Source organism: Leucoraja erinacea, chromosome 1, assembly GCF_028641065.1.
Source record: "Leucoraja erinacea ecotype New England chromosome 1, Leri_hhj_1, whole genome shotgun sequence".
Classification (NCBI taxonomy): domain Eukaryota; kingdom Metazoa; phylum Chordata; class Chondrichthyes; order Rajiformes; family Rajidae; genus Leucoraja; species Leucoraja erinaceus.
The window spans coordinates 164,378,808-164,402,857 of NC_073377.1; the positions used below are offsets into that span (position 1 = coordinate 164,378,808).

Sequence of the window (24,050 nt, forward strand, 5' to 3'; positions counted from 1 at the left end):
TAGACCAAGTGGCCTCCTTCTGTGCCATGGAAAATAAGGCCTGACAAGATAACAGGTATTCTTTGAAACTACACACGAAACTGCCATGCTGGAATCTTAAGGCACAAAATGCCGAAGTAACTCAGCAGGTCAGGCACATGTCTGAAGGGTCCTGGCCTGAAACCTTATTGTGAGCAGTTTTGGGCGCTTTACCTGAGGAATAAAGCGTTGGCTTTGGAGAGGGTCCAGAGGAGATTTACAAGAATGATCCCAGGCATGAGGCCTGAGCTAATGGGAGATATTGGATAGGCTAAAGGACTTTATTCCTTGGAGTACAGGAGGTGAGTAATGATCTTATATAGCGGTATATGAGGGGGATAAGGTGAATGCATGGAATGTTTTACACAGAATAGTGGAATCTAGAGGACATAGGTTTAATATGAGTGGGGACCAATTTAATAGGAACCCATGTATATGGAGTGAGTTGCCAGAGGAGGTAGTTGAGGCAGGTATTTTAACAACATTCAAAAGACACTTGGACAGATACATGGATAGGGAGGTTTAGAGGAATATGGGCCAAATGTGGGCAGGTGAGACTAGTGTAGATGGGACAAGTTGAGCCGAAGGGCCTATTTCTGTGCTGTATGATTTAATGACTCAAAAATAATTTTCACTGTGGAATCTTATTTTCATTGCAATAAACCCACACCACGTTGCTTCACGGACACCAACGCAATTTTATTCTAGGTGAATGGCAGTATTTGTAGAAGTATAGAAAGGTAACATATAAATAAAAGTCACACACTCATGTGAAGTAGCCTCCTAATCCAAACACATTTCACCAAATTACAAATGACAGAATCTCTTTCTTTCCACTAATATGAATCAAACATTCTGGCAATCATGATAGCAGATGATTGTTGCTGCAGCTCCAGAAGCTTATTAAATAGATGTTCTGTTATAGTTTGCCATACATGGTGTAAACTCTGGGAAGTAACATTTAAATGCAGTTTATCATCTTGAGATTTAATTTTTTTTTTTAATTTTCATTTTGAGAATCATAGCTTGGATTTATAGATGTCTGCTCATAATTCTATGTAGATTATCCCACATTAAGTATCCTGGGTCAGAATTCATAGGTATGTGAACAAATTGGAAGATCCAAATTTACTGCCTGCATTTCACAGCATTTTTGTGGCTGTGGATGTTTTATGAAGTACAAAATTGCAGCAAATTGAGTAATTTACAATGGAAAATCCATACAAAAAAAAAAACCCTACAGGCCTGATTATAACATTTCCATTTTTTTCAACTGACAGTAGCTATTCACGAGAGCTGGTCTTAGGTAATTCACATTTAATTTTCTTTTGACTGGAGCTGCTCAAATGTTCAATTATGATTAAACATTCATTTAAAATAAACAAGTTTTTTTTTTAATTACTTGAATGGTTTTCAATAGGCTTTGACATTATGAATGCAGGAAACATGTTGAAGATTTTGACAGTACACAAAAATACTGGAGAAACTCAGCGGGTGCAGCAGCATCTATGGAGCGAAGGAAATAGGCAAGACTTGACAACTGGCAAGGTATTGCTTAACTGAACTTGTTTAACTGTTTTGTGAACATGGCTCTTTTAGTACCCTATTCCCAAGCATCTGTGATGGGAGTTATCCATATAAGTGAAAACCATGATCTTGGGTGTCATCACTGTGATATTCATTGAATAAGTGACTCAGAATCTACATGTTAGAGATAACACTCACTATTAGCTGCAGGAAAGTCTATATATTTCTTTAAAGTATTTGGAGCATCTTGTAATGAGTTCCGAAGCTGCCCAGTAAATAATGCAAATAATAGAAAAGTATCCTATTAGTGCAATGTTGTAGTGGTGACGTGATTTGTTCAATAATTGTGTAGGATGGAACTGCAGATGCTGTTTTACACTGAAGATAGACACAAAATGCTGGAGCAACTCAGCGGGACAGGTAACATCTCTGGATAGAATGAATGGGTGATGTTTCGGGTCGAGACCCTTCTTCAGTCTGAAGGGTCCCAAACGGAAACGTTACCCATTCCTTCTATCCAGAGATGCTGCTTGTCCCGCTGAGTTTCTCCAGCATTTTGTATCCACGTTCAATAATTGATGTCGATTGCAACTTAGTTATAATGTATGCTGGTTTGAGAAGAAATGAATGTTGTGCTAATAATGTTGTTGCCACTTATCTAGGGCTGAAATTCAAGGTAATATCAGGAACGTTGTAATAACTTTGAAAAGCCTCCATGACTTTATGAGAAAGCATTACTAGTTCCTCATCCTACATCTAAAAGCTGCCTAAGCCAGGTGTGCACTATTTTTTACAGGACTGGTTTAGCAATCTGATTGAATTCTGAAGCTATTCAAATGAGAACACACGTCCTGACCTTCCTGAAAACTTCTTGCCGTCATCATTTGTATCTGATGTTTGACTGCTAGAATCCAGCATCAAATTGCCTAGAAGTTCATCAATCACATTAGTGAATCAGCCCATGAAACCTGCAGAGATATTCACAGACATCTCAAAGTCTATTAATATGTTTGACAGTCAGCAAGCGTGGGGGCATGGCTGTCAGAGTGTTTTATGTTGGGGGAAGTTGGTCATTTAGGGAGGGATTCATTTGTAATCTGCAGCCACTTGGAAGTGAAGTGCCAGCTATTGGGCGGCACAGTGGTAGAATTAATGCCCCTGTGCCACTTAGGAAACTCTGGAGACTTTGCGTCCCACCCAAGGTTTCCGTGCGGTTCCTGGAGGTTGCAGGTAGTGGAAGCAGGTAGGGAGCTGACAAAAACCTCCGGAAACTGCAGGGAAACCTTGGGTGGGGCGCAAAGTCTCCAGAGGTTTCCGTTTAGGTTTCCTAAGTGGGACAGGGGCATTAACTGCACCAGCGTGCTGGGTTTGATCCTGACTATGGGTGCTGTCTGTACGGAGTTAGTATATTCTCCGTGACTGCATGGCTTTTCTCCTGGAACTCTGGTTTCCTCCTACACTCCAAAGATGTACAGGTTAATAGGTTAATTGACTAACCTACTGTAAATTGTAATTTGTGTGTAGGCTAGTGCTAGTGTATGGGGTGATTGGTGGTCATCACACGGGCTTGTTGGGCCGAATGGCCTGTTTCCACACTGTACCTCAAAAGTTTAAACTTTAAACTATAACAACCAACTTTTAACTGCAGGTGAGCGCAGGTTGGCAGCAGGGAATCTGGGTGGCTTGCTATTGTTGTTCACTGAGTCAGGCTGGGTATGAGGTATCTTTGACTCTTACTACCTTCATTAGTTTGGTATCAATTTTTGTCTGATCACTTTGGAAAGTACCTAAGTGGGACAGGTAGCTAGTTTGTTTCATTTCAGAAAAATAAATGTTGTTGCTCAAACTAATAGCTGTAATTCCAGTCTGCAAATGCTGCAAAGTCATAATCCACTGTTCACCTTGTATATTACTCTTATGTGCAGAAACTAAAACCACCTGATACATCACAGAAGCTTTTAATTTACTCTCCCCCTATGGTTGTAGTTCAGAGAAATGAGATGCAAGTGAAAGTTTTATTTTTCTGTCATACTCAAAAGGGAATCCATGACTGATAGGCCAAAAAATAAATAAAAAGGGTGCCAGACTGAAAAGGGAGAAAGCAAATTGTTAAGACAAAAATATGCTTGAAAACAGTGGAATCTTTGCGGTAGAAATCATGTGTTTTAATAATTTAGAGAAGAAAAATACTTAGGTGGAAAAAAATTAAACCTTGTGCTTCGGTGCTACAGAAGAGAGACAATTATTCATAATATTCTTATTTAATTATCCACAAGTTCCTGCCTTTCTTTTAACATCTAATGCTGCTTAAATTTCTAATTTCCTTTTGATCTTCCCATCCCAGATGTCTGGAATCTGATTAAAAAAATCAAACCACCAATAGCTGATGACCATGGCAGCCTTGTGGACTGGAGCAGTATAAATGTAGTTCTTATTGGCTTAGAATTTGCTTTAGAAATGCAAAATATTGCCTTTAATGAAATCTCCTGTCAATCAACTCATGTATTTTCCTGTGATGATATCGCTATGATCTCAAATCAATCTGCAAAATTTATTGCTTGATAATTGGGTTGAATAATAAATAATTCTTGTATTTTATTAAGGTTAGAATAATTTAAAAAAATATATGGTTGAGAACATGAATACTGAGCTGAACTCATGTGGATTTCATATCTACGTATTGTAACCCATAGCATCAACACTAATAATTAAAAACCAACCCCTGGCAGAAATTACAGCCTAATGATTCACCCTCCATAATTTTGGTGTAGCACAGGATTTTAGAAGGGTTCTGAAAAACAAAGAATAAGAAAGGTCTCGACCCGAAACGCCGCCTATTCCTTCGCTCCATAGATGCTGTCTCAACCGCTTAGTTTCTCCAGCTCTTTTGTCTACCTTCGATTTATACAGCATCTGCAGTTCTTTCTTAAACAATTCTTCAACATTTGTAAATGCTCAAGGTAAGGGAATTTTAGGAAGCATTAGTTGTGTAGAAGGTACACTCTTGGGGTGCAAGAAGATGAGGGATGATCTTATAGAGGTAAACAAGATTATGAGAGTTGTAGATATAGAGTAAATGTAGAGTCTTTTACCCAGAGTAGGGGAAATTGAGAACAGGGGGACATAGGTTCTCAGTTTAAGGATAAGGGGGAAATCTTTTAGGACCGAGATGAGGAAAATACAGAGAGTGGTGAATCTCTGGAATTCTCTGCCACATAAGGTAGTTGAGGCCAGTTCATTGGCTATATTTAAGAGGGAGTTAAATGTGGCTCTTGTGGCTAAAGGGATCAGGGGGTATGGAGAGAAGGCAGGTACAGGATACTGAGTTGGATGATCAGCCATGACCATATTGAATGGCGGTGCAGGCACGAAGGGCCGGATGGCCTACTCCTGCACCTATTTTCTATGTTTCTATAGGTTTAAGATGAGGGGAGAAAGGTTAAATAGGAACCTCAGGGCAACTTTTATTTACACAAGACACGTAGGTGGATGGAAGAACTGCCGGAGGAGGTAGTTGAGGCAGGCACTATCACAATCTTTAAGAAACATTTAGATGGATACATGGATAGGATAGGTTTAAAGGGATATAGGCTAAAAGCAGGGAGGTGGGACTTGTTGGTTGGCATGGGCAAGATGGGCCAAAGGGCCTGTTTCACGCTGTATGACTACATTGAATTACATAACACGTGCATTGTTGTACTGCTTGGAATGAGAAATGAAAATAAGATTTAAGTATTAGTCAGAGATATTGGGAAAGATAAGCCAATTGGAAAGAAAGCAACAACATCTGAATTTAGAGTTTTTTTTAGAGATTTTAGAATGGACGCATTTCAGAGAAAAATAGCAGTAAGGTAGCAAGAGGGGGCATAGCATTGTAGAGATCAAATGTACAAAAGGAGATACAGGAAAACAATTATTTGTCAAGGTACAAATAAACCTGCAGGTAAGGGCAATTCAATAAATATGACACAAACATTAAGGACAATTTTTCCACTTATGTGGTATTTTCTGATCTGTTGCTATAACGAATCAATTTAACAGCTTTAGTTGCTCATTTGTATTGTTTACCCAAGATTTGTATCGAAGCTACATAAGAGTATCTGGAACTACCACACAACCATACCTCCTAATAAGCAGCAGATTCACTATTAGCAGCACCATGGTTGCACTGTCACATTATTTTAAGCAGTTCCAAATGCTTATAGATGTTAAAGCCAATTACCTCTTGATTTTTGTAAGTTACTTCTTCTAAACATTGTTGGAGTTGGGCGAACATTTTATTGGAGAGCGTTAGTAATATTAGTAGAGATTAGTGCATCTTATGTAGACAAAAGGTTTCTGGTATACAAATACCAGTTCACATGACTAATGGCTGTTATATGTCAATCTAGTTTGAATGGAACATGTGTTGTCATAAAAAAGGCACTGGTGGAGATAACTATGCAAAATTCTAAATAAACTGTTGAGAATTTTCCTTGTATTGCTGGTTTTAATCACACTAATATCCCATATTAGTATCAAGGAAAACATTGATAAACCATATATCACCGAAACAAATTTGCTTTTTTGAGAGACTCTCCCCAATCAAGCAATGAACAGTTCTTACGGTTTGCTACCCTCGCACAATTTGGGATACACTGAATTATTTTTGGAAGTAAATGCACACAATCACATACAAGCCAAAATATTGTTGACATTAAATCAAAGTCAACCTGCTGAAAAGCAAATATATTTATTAAGCACTTTACTATACATAAGAATTTTTTGCTCAATATAATACAAGAAATAAAATAAAATCTTACAATGCAAAATTCAATGTACATTTAAGCTATTTACAACCAAATACAAAACCAAATGTTTGAAGTGTAAATCTAACTAACTGAAAATACTGTTAAGTGATTATTTGAATAAACACAGATTTGCATATCAAAACAAAATTGGATAAAAGATGAAAGAAACATACAGAACTCAAATACTGCCTGGAGTTAAAGATAGAAGAGTAGAGCTTGAGGGTTCCACAGATGTTTTTCATCCAAATGATATATAAATAACCATAGGCATTTTTCCATAGAATGAAAAGTGGCTAAACTAGTAAATGAAAGATTTGGAGTCTGGTTCCAGTCAAGAAACTGACTATAAGAATAGATTCAATGTTTTGAGTCTTTATACTTTTATACTTTAAACAATTTACTCACCAACCCCAATCCACTTGACTGGAACTACTGGGAATTTGAAATAAGGACAAAACAGGAATCGGAAGAAACAGAGATTTGGAATTTTTCACTTTACAGTATTTACATAGAAACATTAAAAATTGTATTTCTAATGAGTTCAAACCAAAATATGAATGCAAACACCCTTTCTGAAAATCTTAGCACCTTATGTATCAAGCTGTAGTTATTATCTAACCAGAATGGTTCTTAGAGATATTTTTAAAAACTTAAATAGTAATAAAGGCCGCAGGCATTATTTTAATTTGTAAGCACTCCTGGTGTAATAAAACACAAAGAAGAACCAAAATGAATCTGTGTTTATTACTGCTTCACTGAACCAAGGATTCAAGTTTGGATTCTGTGGTGTAATGGCACATGATAAAGCTTGAAGAGCCAAAGTCAACACTTTCAAAATCTGAAACTGCAGTCTTAAAATATTGATCAAAGAGAATAGTCCCACAGGGACAAAAATACTGTGTTAGAATATAAACGTCTAACTTTTCTCCCAAGAGGCTACACCTAATTCTAATCTACAGGACATAAATTGATCCCACTTTGGAATCAGTATTGTCTAAGTATCGACATGCAATACACCACAGTAGTCCTGCCATCAATACCTTCAACACCTTACAGTGACACACCTTTTAATCCACACAAAAAACCACAAACAAATAGCAAGCAATTCTCTTTTCCGTCATACATGTTATGCAGCTGGTTATCGGATATCCTTTTGTCAAAATGGGAAAGAAAACTGTATATAAAAATCACTGTGTATTCTTGAACACCATTACATTTTGTACATCCATCTTAAATTCATTACAAGGAATACAAACCTCTTTCCAAAATCATGAAGTTGCCCTTTGTTTGGCATGTTTTCATGAATACATCAATTCATAATAAGAAAACAAAATAAATATGAGACCAACTCATTCCAGTATCATTTTCATTCCATGTGGATATCATGATTATGAAATCAACTTCTTAAATAATTTAAAGGAGAGATAGGACAAAAACTTCATGTGTAATCATGGTACGAATTCAAATAGCTCATAGTATTTGGCTGAGCATATTTTGCTACAATCTGCAGCCCACTTCAGAACTAGATCATCAGGAATGCATTGTTTTCTCGTACAGCCTTTGTTTGCTCTCAGACTGGACATATTTAAAATTGCATTCTGCATTCTTATCTCTCCCCAATGCAACAAAAAATAACTAGAATTGTTTGAGCATTATATACTGGTTTGTCTTTATGAAAGTATAATGTACACAAATATATAAAGCATATATATATATGTATATGGTTATATTTAAAGAGCAAAACTTGGGTACAGATAAAATAGTTTTTAATGAAACTTTATAATAGTAGTAAAACGTCACTTCTGCTGCTTTCATTGAGTAAAGGTGCATTCAAAACTGATATAGAATAAATTCTTCATAGCCAGGCCAGTTCCACTGAGGGTGCAGTTACTTTAGTGCCTTTGGGTTGCTGGCAGCAAAGGATGATGGGAATGCCGCACTTCAAGGAAATCCATTCTGCTATATCTGTAAAAATTAAACAATGTACATATTAAAATACATTTGCATATATTAATGCCAAGGATCACATTGAATTCATGCATGTTAGTAATTAATTATATCGTTTAAATGAAATAATAGTATTTCATTACATGATAACCTCCATTTTATAAATATTGCAGTTGTTCATTGGTACCCCTGCCAATAAACCTATCTTCATGTCAATATAAGTTGTGAAACAGTAAACCTTCTGACAAAGAACCATTGGATATGGTCCCAGTGTTAACCCACATGCACACACACACATTTTAAAGCTATGTTCACTGGATAGCAGCTATTTGTTATTATTTTAAGCAAAACTTTCCCCAAAGTCATACATAGTATGTTATTTTGTATCACAGTTGCAGGTGAGCTAATATTCAGGCTTTCGTACATGGGGTTAGTTTGATTGTTTGGCAGAATTCCAAAGTGACAGCAAATTAACCAATGTAGTCAAGAGAAACTAAACATTTCTGAAAATGTGTACAAAGGAACTGCAGATACTGGTTTACACCAAAGATAGACATAAAATGCTGGAGTAACTCAGCGGATATGGCAGCATTTCTGGGGAAAATTAATCGGTGACGTTTCAGATTGAGACCCACTTCAAACTGAGCGTCAGGGGGGAAAGGAAATTAGATATATGAAGAACTAGAGGTATAAAGGACAAATGAATGAAAGCTATGCAAAAGGATGAATCAAAGCCAGCAACAATGATCAAGGAAAGGTGGAACCCACAATGGTCCATTGTTGGCTGTGGAGAAGGTGATAACGAGTGAAAGTAACGAGTGAAACTAAACTCTAGGGTGGGGGAGGGACAGAGAGAGAGAGGGAATGCAAGGTTGACTGCATTCAGCAGTCTTTTGTGTCTCTTTTTCTGCTTTCTGACCTGGAGCAGTCTTTTCTTCCCTTGCAATGTACGTACATTCAGTATACATTTTCAATATAAACCAGTCTTATCTACTTTTTAACACATGTTCAGCACTATAATCCCTCTCCCCATTTACCGGACCAGAGCCAAAGCATCAGGAAATGTATTCACTGTTGCCTAGTCTGCTGTTTAATGTTATATTTTCCCCTCCAAAATGTTATGCAAATTAGCCCTTGCTTTACATCTGTTAAATCATTCTCCACTTGCAACACATTCTTCACTTTCATTACCAAGCTTTTGCTTCAAATCTTTGAATAGGCACTTTTCTTGATTAATTATTAGGCTAAAGGAAATTCAGCATTGATTTTGAACTCTAAGCCAAGTCACCAACAGTTCTTCTATTTCAATTATCAAACCACCTCAATGCTTTGTAACAATAAAAACCTGCATCAGGGCCAACCCTTTAATGTGCTCGAAAATGCACGCTTTGTCCTTTATGATGGTACCCTGCACTGAACAAATCAAACACAAAGTGTTTGCCAATTTACAATGGCGTGTTCCCTTTTCTTGTTGGTTAATTTTAATTTTAATTGCCATTGTGATGGTTTTCCTTTTCTTAAATGCACAGCCATCACGTCTACCATTTTTTACTTGAGAGGTGTGATAATTGCAAAATGCACTGCACGGTACATGTGCATTTGCAAATAATCACAAACGGTGCTCTCAAAGCGGCAACTTCAAGCGAACTGGTGTGGCAGCAGGTTCAAGTTGTGTTCCCAACAAGTCATGAAATCGTAGAGCCATACTGCACGGTCACAAGCCGTTTGGCCCAACTCATCCATGCCAATCGAGATGCCCATCGAAATTAGTCCAATTTGCCTGCTTTCCGCCTATATCCCTCTAAACCTTTTCTATCATGTACCTGTCCAAATGTCATTTAAATGCTGTTATAGTATCTACCTTAAATACTTCCTCTGGCAGCTCAGTCCATATATCCACCATCCTCTGAGTTAATAAGGTACCCCTCTTGTTTTTGATTCCCCAACCTAGGTAAAAGACCATGCATTCACCCTATCTATTACACTAATAATCAAGTGCTCTCATTCATCCAATGTACAAAGGAAACGGCTGCTTGTAGAAATGAACGTGATCAGAAGTCAGACTTTTGAATGTATGGGAGCTTGCTTGCATCATACGCTGTTCAGGTGCTTGCAGGGCTGTTACACAGGATACAGCTACTCCATGCCCAGGAACAACAGGAACTTAGATTGCAGTCCATCCCCATATAGCCTTTGCATTGGATGCACCAAGCTTCAGTGTATATCTCAGTACATATTCCTGTAGTCCTAAATGTGCCAAGCAGCATCATTTACTAATGCCCCTGTCCCACTTAGGAAACCTGAACGGAAACCTCTGGAGACTTTGTGCCCCACCCAAGGTTTCCATGCAGTTCCCGGAGGTTTTTGTCAGTCTCCTTACCTGCTTCCACTACCTGCAACCTCCGGCAACCACCTGCAACCTTCGGGAACCGCACGGAAACCTTGGGTGGGGCGCAAAGTCTCCAGAGGTTTCCGTTCAGGTTTCCTAAGTGGGACAGGGGCATAACTGATATCTCATTGTATGAGAAGACCACCAGATTTCCTGAAGGCCAGAGTACACCTTTCACCGACTGGGTGATCGTCCAGCAGTAGTTTTACCTCAGTAAACATCCCCAAGAACAACCCACAGATCAGGTCGTCCTTGATATGCAGTTACTCAGAATGAATCTCAACAAAGACTCTTGCATCCTTTTCCAGATCTTCTTTGCAAAGGCTATAAAGAGTTGGGCAATTTTCTAATTTTCATTGTAGCCGTCTTGGGAGTCAGAAGGATTTGTGCAGGAAGGATCTGATAAGGAGAGCCTCCCACTGGCAGCCAGGCAAGAATTTGGTACTTTTTGCGAATTCTGGGATGAGGCATTCCTCCTCCCCCCCCCCCCCCCCCCCCCCCCCCCCCCCCCCCCCCCCCCCCCCCCCCCCCCCCCCCCCCCCCCCCCCCCCCCCCCCCCATAGAGCCTGCAGCATATTCTGTGCTGCTCCCTGCTTCATCAATTTGTGGTCAAGATGTTTGACTGATGGAACTTTCCTACAAAATTCAGGTAGGGTAGGTAATTGAAATGAATGGAATATTGAGCAGCAACAAGGTCAGGCTAATCCTCTAGAACAGTGATTCCCAACCAGGGGCCATGGCAAATTTCAGGTGGGGCTACAGAAACATTTTGGGATTTAGGGGGCCCCAGGTTCAATGAAGGGGGCCACAGAGCTACCACCCTGTTGCCTCCTAAATTTCTGTTCTAATACATTTAAATCTATGTAGTTGAAATATTTTTGATGGTTGTGGAATAGAATAAAAGAGAATATATGTGCAATTAATAGACACTGATATTTTTATGGAAGGTATTATAATATTGAAGTACTTTTTTTCCGCTAATAATGTCAGGGGAGGCCACAGAAAAATTAAAAGAAGCCAAGGAGGCCATGAGCTAAAAAAGGTTGGGAACCTCTGCTCTAGAACGCCACATACATGTAAAACTTCAGAATTCAGTAACACTTGATGTTTACGTATTTAGGTTCTATGCACAGCTTGATGCAGCCACAAAAATAGGAGTCAGGATAAGGTCAATATTCCCCCCTTCCCTGATATTATTTGGGGACATGTGCATCGTGACATTTTGGGCGTGCTCCATCTTGGATTTTCAGATGAAATGGAAGATGTCTGCCATGGTAGAGAAATGTGGTATCGCCCATACCTACACCATGTCCAGCAACACTGAGATCACTCATACCTGACAAACTTCTTGTTGCCATCAAGAGGGAGTGCTGCTCCCATGCTCTTATTTTTTATTGATCTTCCATCTCCATTCCAATCATTTTTACTATATACCCCAGCTCCTCTGAACCAGATCCCCAGAAACTGCTGATGCTAGTTAATACACAAAAAGACACAAAGTGCTGGAGTAACTCAGTGGGCCATGCAGCATCTCAGGAGAACATGGATAGGTAGTGTTTCAGATCGAGCCCTTCTTCAGTTGCTCCCAGCACCTTCAAGTAAGTCATACTTGACAGAAAAGGGGATGAAGGTTCAGTCAGGCCAGTTGCCAAAGAGCATGGCCTCACTTTTGCAGCAGTTGACTCTATCCCGTCCTCCTTCCACCCCCAACGGTCAGCTTGCCCTCTGCAGAACACTCCCTCCAACAATAACGGTCTATGACGAGACCATGTCCCATATCTAAGGAACAACATCTCACTGAAAGTAGACAGCAATGGTGAAATTCTTCACCGCCTTAAGAAAGGCTTTGATTTCTGATGGAACAGGTTGTTTGAAGGCAAATATCTCAAACCCAGCATAAAATAATACGGTCTCATCAGCATCGGCGAATTGTCCTTGTATATGTTTCTGAGACTTAAATTATGTATAGCAGGCCCTTCAGCCTTGGAGAGATGGCACCATGCCATCTATGAATTATCTTGTAGTCTAAGCAAACCAAGTTCAAAATCCTCTTCCAGTCCAACATTTTCAGCTTCAAGGCTCCTATTACATTCATTTAGCACTGTTACATCAATTGCACTCCCCAAAATAATTGCACAAAACAAAGCCACTCACTTTATCTATGTCTAATGGCCTGAAATTTCCTGGGAATGTAATGAGCCCCTTGTGCATCCTGTGCCTTAAACTGCCAGACCCCTGTGCCTTGTGAAAGGAAGGGATTACCAGCTTGACAGAGGAATCAATTCAACAATGTTCTCAAACCCTACTTGAAAACATACAACACCCCTCTGACTTCTGGGAATACAGGCCCATGGCAGGTCAAAGGAGAAGTAGTACTGTAGACTGCACAAAATTTCAGTTGTGAACACAGGTCAATCCATTTTGCTAACCAGCGTTCCCAAACCCCCTGCTCCATCCATACTTCATGCTCCCTCGGGAAAGCAACCAAAATAACCACGGACCACTCACATCCTGGGCTTCTCTACTTTTCCCCCCTACCATTGGACAAAAAATACAAAAGCTTGAAAACACACACACACACACGGCTTGATTCAAAAGCAACTTCAGCTGTGCTGTTATCAGTCTGTTGAATGGACCTATAATAAAGATACATTTCTGACCTTCCAATTTACCCCATTTTGATCCTTGCATTTATTTTTTATCTGAACTTTCCCTGTAGCTGGGACACTATTTTCTGCACTATTTCTTTTCAAATTTGTACTGCCTGATGTACTCATGTATGGGGTGATTTGCCCGAATAGCATGCAAAACAAATGTTTTTCACTATATGTTGGTACATATGACAATAATAAACCAATATGAAACCAACTTTATCCATGAAATATCAGAAACATTGGGATTTCCATGCATATATAACTTAGCACAGAGGTAACAACATTGCTTGAACAATCCAGCACACTTCAAAAGGAAATTCTGTGAAATTAAGGTATTACAAATTAATTTTAAAATATACTTTTTTTACCGGATCTAAGTGAATTTAAAACATACTTATTAGCAATAATTACAACATAGGAAACAATCTGAGCTCAAAAACGAATTATGTGTGGGCTCTGTAATTTTATTACGATTTTAAAACTAAAAAAATGATTTATGCATCTTGCATAATCTTATATAAACCCAATCTTTATTTAAAATGTTATAAATATTTAAATAGTTAATTAGATATAGTGGTATTTGCTTCTTAGAATGCATGATGAGAATTCTTACTGGACTGAACTGATTTCCAAGCATAGCAATAATTGGAAAGGGACATGTTACTGAGATTGCTCGGTCTTTCTTTAGTTTAGTTTAGACTAGTTTAGAGATACAGCGCGGAAACAAGCCCTTCCGACCGAGTCCGTGCTGATCAGTGATCCCCACACTAACACTATCCTACATACACTAGGGACAATTTCCAATTTTTATCAAGCCAATTAGCTTACAAGCCTGTACGTCTTTGGAGTGTGGGTGGAAACCGGAGCTGTCAAATTTGCCCGTTTTATTTGACAGAGAAAAAAAAAATGTTTATTACCCCTCCTACAGGTGAGACAAACTTACTGTACTTTTTAAGGTATGCTCAACCGTGAATGGGAATGGAACTGATGTTTGATGTCAGTATCTCTTGCTGAACAAACACCACTCTAAGAGCCAGAAGAATTTTGCTCACCACTTGGACAATAATTTGCAAGATAAAAATATGATTGAGTGATATAAAGATGCATGATCAGGGCCTCGGGTAGTTAAACTGAAAATCGAAAAGTCATCTATATACTTCTGATGTTCAAGCAGCTAGACAGCTGATATTTCAGATTCATGATCTTGCATGAGAAATGAAAAACCTTAGAGGCTTAACAGTTATTGACCAGATAGAACAGCAGCGAAATAGGGAAGCTGGGGAAAGAACAAAGTAATACGCAACAGAGTAGGGACCAAATCAGGCAATAACATTCACGTTATTTAATTTCTTTTGTTCTCCAACTTATTACAGATCTTCCCCTTTGTTGTTTTTTTCTATCCCTCACTCTTTATGTTGCCTTTATATATTTTTAAAACTGAATATATCTCTAATTTTTTCTATGATAGGCACAAAATGCTGGACAGGACAGGCAGCATCTCTGGATAGAAGGAATGGGTGACGTTTTGGGTTGAGATCCATCCAGACTGAGAGTCATGGGAGAGGGAGACAGATATATGGAAGGATAAGGTGTGAAAATAAGACATTAAAGGGGACAAAGTTCAAGGAAAATGTAGAATAGATCATTGGCTCGAGGAAGGGGTCAAGGAAAGAGCGTTCATGTCGCGGGCCTGTTTCCACCAATCTTTCCATCGCCACGGACAAGAAGCACAAGAAGCGACAAGACAGACACCATTGTATGCAGATACCGAGAAGTGTGTTCAGCTCTGGCTGAACAACTTCTAATCTTGTGTGTGGACTCGATAAGAAGAAGGCTCGGGGAAGGTTACAAGGAAGCATACGGAGATAAAACTAAAATTTAATCAGGAGGACAGTCAGACTGGTCGGAGATCTAGGATGGGGGAGGGATGGAGAGAGAGAGAGAGAAAGCAAGGGTTCCTTGAAGTTAGAGAAGTCAATATTCATACCGCTGGATTGTAAGCTTCCCAAGCTAAATATGAGGTGCTGTTTTCCCTCCTTTCCTTGTTACTTTTGTTTCTCCAAAGATGCTGCCTCACACGCAGAGCATGTTCATCATGTTCCATCTTTATTTCCAATATCCAAGTCATTTTGTGTAGGAAAGAACTGCAGATGCTGGTGTAAATCTAGATAGACTCAAAATGCTGAAGTAACTCAGCGGGACAGACAGCATCTCTGGAGAGTAGGAATGGGCGATGTTTCGGGTCGAGATCTTTCTTCAGATTGATGTCAGGGGAGTGTGGCGGGACAGAGATAGAATGTAGTCGGAGACAGTAAGACTGGTGGGAGAACTGGGAAGGGGGAGGGGATGGAGAGAGAGGGAAAGCAAGGAAAAATTTGTTCCCCTCCGCCTCAACCTCATCGAGTTCCGGGTCCGCTATGATGTAGTGCTCTTCCTCCGTCGCCTCCGCTCCTTTTTCTATGGGAAGGTCTCACCACCCAGTGATGCCCATTTCTCCCGTCTCCACCAGACCCCCTCTTGGACTGCCCCGGATGGCACTCTACCTTCCTTAGACCTTTTCATTTCCAATAGCTGGTGGGACATCAACCGCCTCAACTTGTCCACTACCCTCTCTTTCGCTAACCTCTCCCCCCCTGAACATACAGCCTTCCACTCACTCTGCAGCAACCCCGACTTGATAATTAAACCGCTGACAAGGGAGGCGACGCGGTAGTCTGGCGCACTGACCTCTACCGGGCTGAGGCCAGTCGACAGCTCTCAGACACCTCCTCCTACTTATCCTTGGACCCATGTCCCCACAGACGAGCGCCAGACCTTAATATCACACACCATTTCTGATTTTACTAATTCCAGCTCTCTGCCTTCTAAAGCCTCCAATCTTATCGTTCCCAGCCCCGCACGGCCCAATTTTATCTTTCTCCACAAAATCCACAAACAGAACTGTTTTGGCAGACCCATTGTTTCTGCTTGTTCATGTCCCACCAAATTCATTTCCACATTCCTCGACTCCATCCTATCTCCCCTCGTCCAATCCCTCCCTATGTTTAAGTCTCCTCACACACTCTTCGTTACTTCAATGACTTCCATTTTCCAGGGCCCCACTCTCTCATCTTTACAATGGATGTCCAGTCACTCTACACCTCATTCCCCACCAGGAAGGTCTTAAGGCCTTCCGTTTCTTCCTCGACCACAGAACCAGCCAATTTCCGTCTACCAATACTCTCCTTACCCTCAACAACTGCTCCTTCGACACCTACCACTTCGTACAAATCCAAGGTGTAGCTATGGGCACTCCCATGGGCCTCAGCTATGCCTGCCACTTTGTAGGGTATGTTGAGCAATCTCTGTTCCAGGTGCACACTGGCCCTATCCCCCAACTCTACCTCCGCTACATTGACGACTGCATCGATGCTGCCTCCTGCACCCATGCAGAACTCACTGACTTCATCAATTTTACGACTAATTTCCATCCTGCACAAATTCACTTGGACCTTCTCCGACATCTCCCTACCGTTTCTGGATCTCACCGTCTCCATCACAGGAGATAGACTATAGACCAACATCTACTGAAACCTACTCCCCATAGCTATCTAGACTACACTTCCTCGCATCATGTAAAGACTCTGCCCCCACTCATAATTCCTCCGTCTACACTACATTTGCGCCCAGGATGAGGTTTTCCATACTAGATCATCGAAAATGTCCTAATTCTTTAGGAAACGGGGGTTCCCCTCTTCCATTATAAATGAGGCTCTCATTAGGGTCTCCTCGATATCTCGCAGCTCCGCTCTTCCTCCCCCTCTCCCCATTCGCAACAAGGATTGAGTCCCTCTTGTTCTCACCTTCCATCCCATCAGCCGTCGCAAACAGCATATAATCCTCCAACACTTTCGCCACCTCCAACGGGATCCCGCTACTGGCCACATTTTCCCATATCCACCCCTTTCTGCTTTTCGCAGAATGTTCCCTCCCCAACTCCCTGGTCAACTCGTCCCTTCACACCCAAACCACCCCCTCCCCAGGTACTTTCCCTTGTAACCGCGGAAGATGTACCACCTGTCCCTTTACCTCCCTCCTCGACCATCCAAGGACCCCGATAGTCTTTTCAGGTGAGGCAGAGGTTCACTTGCACCTACTCCAACCTCATCTACTGTATCAGCTGTTCCAGGTGTCAACATCTGTACATAGGCGAGACCAAGCGCAGGCTCGCCGATCGTTTCGCTGAACACTTCCGCTCAGTCCGCCTTAACCTACCTGATCTCCCGGTTATTCAGCACTGTAACTTCCCCTCACATTCCCAATCTGGCCTTTCCGTCCTGGGACTCCTCCATTGTCAGAGTGAGGCCCAGCGCAAATTGGAGAAACACCACCTCATATTTCGCTTTGGGTAGCTTACACCCCAGCAGTATGAACATTGACTTCTCCAACCTCAAATAGCCCTTGCTTTCCTTCTCTCTCCATCCTCTCCCCTTCCCAGTTCTCCCACCAGTCTTACTGTCTCCGACTGCATTCTATCTCTGTTCCGCCCACTCCCCTGAAATCAGTCTGCAGAAGGGTGTCGACCCCGAAATGTCACTCATTCCTTCTTTCCAGTGATGCTGCCTTTCCCGCTGAGTTACTCCAGCATTTTGTGTCTATCCAAGTCATTGTTTTGTTTGCTAAAAAATACGCTTTTTGAGGAAATTACTACATTCTATATTTTTCTTCTGAAGATTCAAATCAAATTAGCTTCCACTTAAATTAACAATATCAAATATACAGATTTAGATACAATGAATCTGTCAATATCATTATGTAGGAACTGAGAGAAACCACTGGTGGCAGGGTGGCGCAGCTGGTAGAACTGCTGCCTCACAGCGTTCGACCTGGGTTCGATCCCGACCTCGGATGCTGTGACCATGTGGGTTTCTTCTGGGTTTTCCGGTTTCCCCCCACCTCCTAGTGCATGAAAGTAAGATAATATAGAACTAGCGGGAACGGGTGATTGATGGTCGGCGTGGACTTAGTGGGCCTCAGGGCCTGTCTCCATTCTGTATCTTTAAATCATTTGAAGAATTGAGTGACAGTACATTTCAGCCATGGCATAACTGAAATGGTGGACATTTCATGGGACTAAAATGCCTACTCTCTTTTCTTTGTTCCTTCCTAAATGTTTATTGCATATAGAAACATAGAAAATAGGTGCAGGAGGAGGCCATATGGCCCTTAGAGCCAGCAGCGCCATTCATTGTGATCATAGCTGATTATCCCCTATCAATAACCCGTGCCTGCCTTCTCCCCATATCCCTTGACTCCACTAGCCCCTAGAGCTCCATTTAACTCTCTCTTAAATCCATCCAATGATTTGGCCTCCACTGCCCTCTGTGGCAGGGAATTCCATAAATTCACAACTCTCTGGGTGAAAAAGTTTTTTCTCACCTCAGTCTTAAATGACCTCCCCTTTATTCTAAGACTGTGGCCCCTAGTTCTGGACTCACCCAACATTGGGAACATTTTTCCTGCATCTAGCTTGTCCAGTCCTTTTATAATTTTATATGGTTCTATAAGATCCCCCTCATCCTTCTAAACTCTAGTGAATACAAGACTCGTCTTTTCAATCTTTCCTCATATATTCCTGTGACAGATGACATCACGTGTAAAGATATTGTACCTATTAAATAAAATTTTGATCTTTAACAGTAATAACTGTATATGTTAGATAAACAAGAAAATAAGTGTGAAGGTACCTGCTACAATGGTGTCTCTTTCTTGTAATTGAAGCTCGGGTCTGTCCCTTCAATTTGTAATTTTAAGGCTTGCTTCAGACTCAGTTCAGTCTCTGCTAATGGATAACCTTCCAAACAATCATTATGTGCTCTTTCCTGTGCACTCCTTGGAACAGCAACTCTGCTCAAGAAAACAGGATTCCCTTGTAAGTAATTTGGGTTTGTCATTATTCCATTCCGTTTCTTCTGCTCCCCTTGCTGCTGAATTAAGAACTGTTGCTGAGCCCTTGTGTTTTCCTGCGGACTCTGTGGAATCAGGATTTTACACTGTGAATCATGTGGTGTCTGCTTAAGTGACACTGTATTATTCTGCACCACTTTATTTATGGCTGTTCTTTTGTCTAGTTGTGTCATTTCATATTCTAAAACCTTTGGCTGAGGAGAGCTGTTTTGTTTATTCTGTGCTGTTCTTTTTCCTGAAGAAGCAGATTTGGAACTTTCACTGGTCATACTGTGCCCAGTTTTGTTGCTCTTATTAGATCTCACATTGGACTTCATTTGTCCCCATTCATATTCACTGGATGGGGAGCCAGCATGCTGTCCTATGGAACGTGTAGTAGAAGATGGAGATACAATAGACTGCCTACTTCGACTGCGTGGCAAAGAATGCTGCTGTATCTGTTCTGTGAAGGACATACCATGGAAGCTGTCCATAGGTACAGTCTGGGCTGTGGCTGTGGATGAGGTTGTGCGGAGTGAGGAATTTTTGGAGCTTTTGAGTGAATTATTAGACAGAGAGGACTTCTGTCGATCAACTGTTGAATCTGGTGATTCAGAAGGTGAACTAAAAGGATGTTGAGGACCATTAGAAAAGCACCGCATTGCAGTCTGTAGATCTCCTCCACCAGTGCTGCCTGAGCTATTTGACTTAGTTGTCAAAGACTGCACTTTCACAGTGACAGACTGAGTGGCTGTCTGTTCCATTGTATGAACTGGCGATGGGTTACATCCATTTAAACCAGAGGCTCCATATTTTTCCAATAACTTTATAATTTGTGTGTGGCCACCTTTTGCAGCAACTCTCATTGCAGTGCGCCCAAACTGGTCTGCATGGTTTGGATCAGCACCATGTTCTAGCAATATTTGGACAACATCCACATGTCCTTCCTGGGCTGCAATGCAAAGAGCAGTGGCGCCCTGGTTGCATGTATGATCCACTGATGCTCCGTGGTCAATCAGCAGCTGTACAACTTTCATGTGCCCCTGCCAAGCTGAAGACTGTAAAGCAGACCTTTTTTCATTGTCGGCAGAATTAACATCAGCATGATAATTTATCAAAAGTTGAGCCATTTCCACGTGTCCCTGCCAGCAAGAGACGTGCAGGGCAGTTCTCCCCTCAGCATCTGTGCTTTCTACATTTGCTCCATTTTCTAGTAAATACTCTGCCATTGCTAGCTGATTTTCAAGTGCCAGGATGTACAAAGTTGGGCGGCTGTCAGCATCCTTGCAATTAACATCGGCCCCATGGCTCAAGAGAAGTTCAACGACATCTCTGTGACCTTCTAATGATGCAACACGTAACGCATTCCTTCCATCATAGCCTCTCTGATCCACATTTGATTTGTTTTCAAGCATAACCTGTACACAGTCATAATGGCCTTCCTGACCTGCCAGTATTAAAGGGATTCGACCATCATTGTCCACCTCATTAGTTCTAGCACCTTGCTCAATAAGTGCTTCACATACTATTCGGTGACCCTCGAATGCTGACATGTGCAATGGAGTCCAACCGGCATCATCCCTATGATTTTCATCGAGTCCTCTGTCCAGCAGAGTACGCACTACTTCTACATTTCCTTGTGCTGAGGCTATACTCAATACTGTTCTTCCTTCACTATCAATGGTATCCACGGCTGCACCCCAAAACAGCAAGGTGTTCACGACAGATGCATGGCCCATGGAAGCAGCAGCCAGAAGAGGAGTACGACCATTATTATCCGTGTGATCCACATCTGCCCCTCCTTCAAGAAGCAAGTCAACAACATCAACATGACCTTCATAGGCTGCAACTAATAGTGGAGTCATCCCATCTTTGTCACAATGGTCAACTTCTGCTCCTCGGTCAATCAGTAAGCTAACCACTGATGCATGACCTTTGCTTGCAGGGACACACAATGCTGCAACTGACAGAGCTGTCCTTCCATCCACATCTTCATGGTTTATCACAGCACCATGATCGACCAGATGTTCGACTATTTCTCGATGTCCCATGTATGCTGCTGCAATAAGTGCCGTTCTTCCTTCATTATCTGCTTTGTTAACCTCTGCTCCATGTTGGAGAAGATTTAGAACAATGTCCTCATGTCCACCCCATGCTGCTGCTCGAAGAGCAGTTCGACTATCTGCATCCGCACAATCCACTTTTGCTCCAGCATAAAGAAGTGCAGAAACCACCTCAGTGTGTCCTCCCCAAGCTGCTGACCTGAGTGCTGTCCATCCATCTTGGTCAGTATGATTTATATTAGCACCATGTCCAATGAGGCAATTAACAACCTTGGTGTGACCTTGCCGTGCAGCTAGTGTAAGTGCTGTCTGCCCATGATTATCTTCAACTTCCAGATCAGCTTCCCTAGATATCAGCAGATTAACTACATCTAAGTTGCCACTGTAGGCTGCACTACTCAACAGTGTTCTTCCATTAGAGTCAATCTGGTTAACCGAGGCGCCATTATCTAATAGAGTTCGAATGGAGTCCTCTCTCTCCAATGCCTGTCGAACAATGCATGATGTGCGGTCATCATCACTGTTCACATGAGCTCCCGCCTTTACCAAAAGCTGTAGTATTTCCTGTTCTTTAGGAATCATTGTTGACAACGCTCCTTTTATAGGTGTACTGTTCCAAATCATCCACAAAGCCAAATGATGCGTCTCGAGCTGTAAGTTAGAACTAAGTAGATGCAGCGCCAACTCTTGAACCTCCAAGGGGGAGAGGTCTTTTGCACGACAAGTGTAACTCATAGCTAACATTCTGTGGCCCTCTGCAGCATTACATAAGTATTTCTGAGTGCAATGCTTCACATCAAGCAACCACTCCGCAAAACTGTAATGAAACAGTATTTTCGAGCTTCCCAAGCCATCTACAAGAACCTTTGATAATATATCTAATTTCCGCTGAAACTCTTCCATGGTTAGGGTCATATTTTTTGTCCAAACGGCATGATATAATTCCAAAGTCGTCAATGGCCTGCAAGCAGCCAAAATTACATTTAAAATAGGTTGCACCTTTGCAAATTGTTTTCGCACAAAAAGCCTCTGACAAAGCCAAAGATAAAGTCCATTTAATGTTCCTGGAATATCCCTAATCTCTCGCAGCATAATAAAACTTTCCACCACTCCATCAAGGACACGTTCGAGATAAAGGAAACAACCACTGCTTTTAATATGAAGTTGGTTCAACATCTCAGCTGTTTCTTTTGTCAGATGCTGCCTCAATGCTTCTTCCTGGTCCAGCCGATGCAGGATATATTGTTGTACATCTTTCACTATGTAGGCTTTACGTAGATCATCCAAGCTAATTTTTCGGAAGCCTGCAAGAGAAAGAATTGCAGTAAGATAATATTATTAAAGTAGAAGTTCAGTGAACTCGTGGCTGAACCTTATAAATTCAGCCCTGATTGCATAACCTTTGGCCTTTTATAACATCCCAACAATTAGGCCATCAGCAACTTCTCTTTTCACTTCAGAGATTTTGAACAATAATTATTTTGGAATATGTATCTGCCTTTCCAGACTGCAACAGAAATTATCAGACCATCTTCTAATATCCCCTCCTTGTTACACAGTTAAACAGATCTTACCTCTCGAGTCTAGTGGATAATTAACCATGATTTATTTTCTTGTTCAAACAGTCCTACCTCTGAAACCTCACAAGCTTTTCTTACCTTTAATGTATAGTTATGCCCCAACTAAATATCACTTAAAGACCTGACACCAGATATACTATGCCGATGATACCCTATTCACCGTCAGCGTAATATATGATTAATTATATATTCTTGAGCAGATATATAGTGGCACCAAAGATAGACACAAAAAGCTAGAGTAACTCAGCGGGTCAGGCAGCATCTCCGAAGAAAAGGAATAGGTGATGTTTCCGGTCGAGACCCTACTTTAGACTGAGTCAGGGTAAAGGGAATCGAGAGATATAGAAGGTACATAGAACAAATGAAAGATATGCAAAAAGCAATGATGATCAAGGGTGGAGCCTACAACAGTCTATTGTTGGCTGTAGGGTAAATGATAACGAGTTGTATAGACAGTGAAACTTAACAGGACAACAGTCCTCATGTTGATAAACAGCAATAGAAGTTTCCAAAGGTGATGGAAAGGCTGGAGGAAAGAATAGGTGCTGAGAGCTCTCTTATAACTGAATCAAGTTAAGGCTGACTGAACCGTTCAAAGGTCTCTAAGGTATTGTATTGTCACATGTACTAATTAAATTACAGTGATATGTGAATTACCATACAGCCAAATGGGAAAAAAAAGACACAAATACATAAAAGGTAACATAAACATCCACCACATCCGCTGATTCCCCACATTCCTCACTGCGATGGAAGGCAAAAAAAGTCCAATCTTCTTCCTCTTTATTTCTCCTGTGGTCGGGGCAGTCGAACCATCCATCAGTGTGATTAAAACTCCCGTTGCCGGCGGCCGAAGCTCCTGCGTTGGGGTGATCGAAACTCCCAAGTCGTTGCAATGGGACCGTGGGCGCTGCGATGTTAAAGTCCCCTAGGCACCCCTAGAACTCTCAAAAGTAGGTCTCCAACAAAGGCCACTAACTTCTCGATGTTAGGCTGCAGTGTGGACGGAGATACGATACGGAAATAAATCGCATCTCCGTCGAGGTAAGAGATTAGAAAAGGTTCCCCCAATTCCCCCCCCCCCCCACATAAAACTAGCTAAAGACATATTTAACATACTATTTAAACACAAAGAAGGAAAGGACAGACAGACTGTT

The 24,050-nt window shown here is 41.2% G+C and overlaps 1 protein-coding gene across 1 annotated transcript in view; it reads right to left on the reverse strand.

Annotated features, from left to right (window-relative positions):
- Positions 1–6,261: 6,261 nt before the first annotated feature.
- The window catches only part of ankrd50 (ankyrin repeat domain 50), an 84,812-nt gene continuing 67,023 nt past the window's right edge, over positions 6,262–24,050 (reverse strand). Inside the window, exons 3-4 of the mRNA XM_055647457.1 lie at positions 19,052–22,617; positions 6,262–8,300 (exon numbers count right to left, since the gene is read on the reverse strand). Of these exons, the coding sequence (XP_055503432.1) occupies positions 19,055–22,617 (3,563 nt within the window). The 3' untranslated portion in view covers positions 6,262–8,300; positions 19,052–19,054. The remainder of the gene's footprint in view (positions 8,301–19,051; positions 22,618–24,050) is intronic.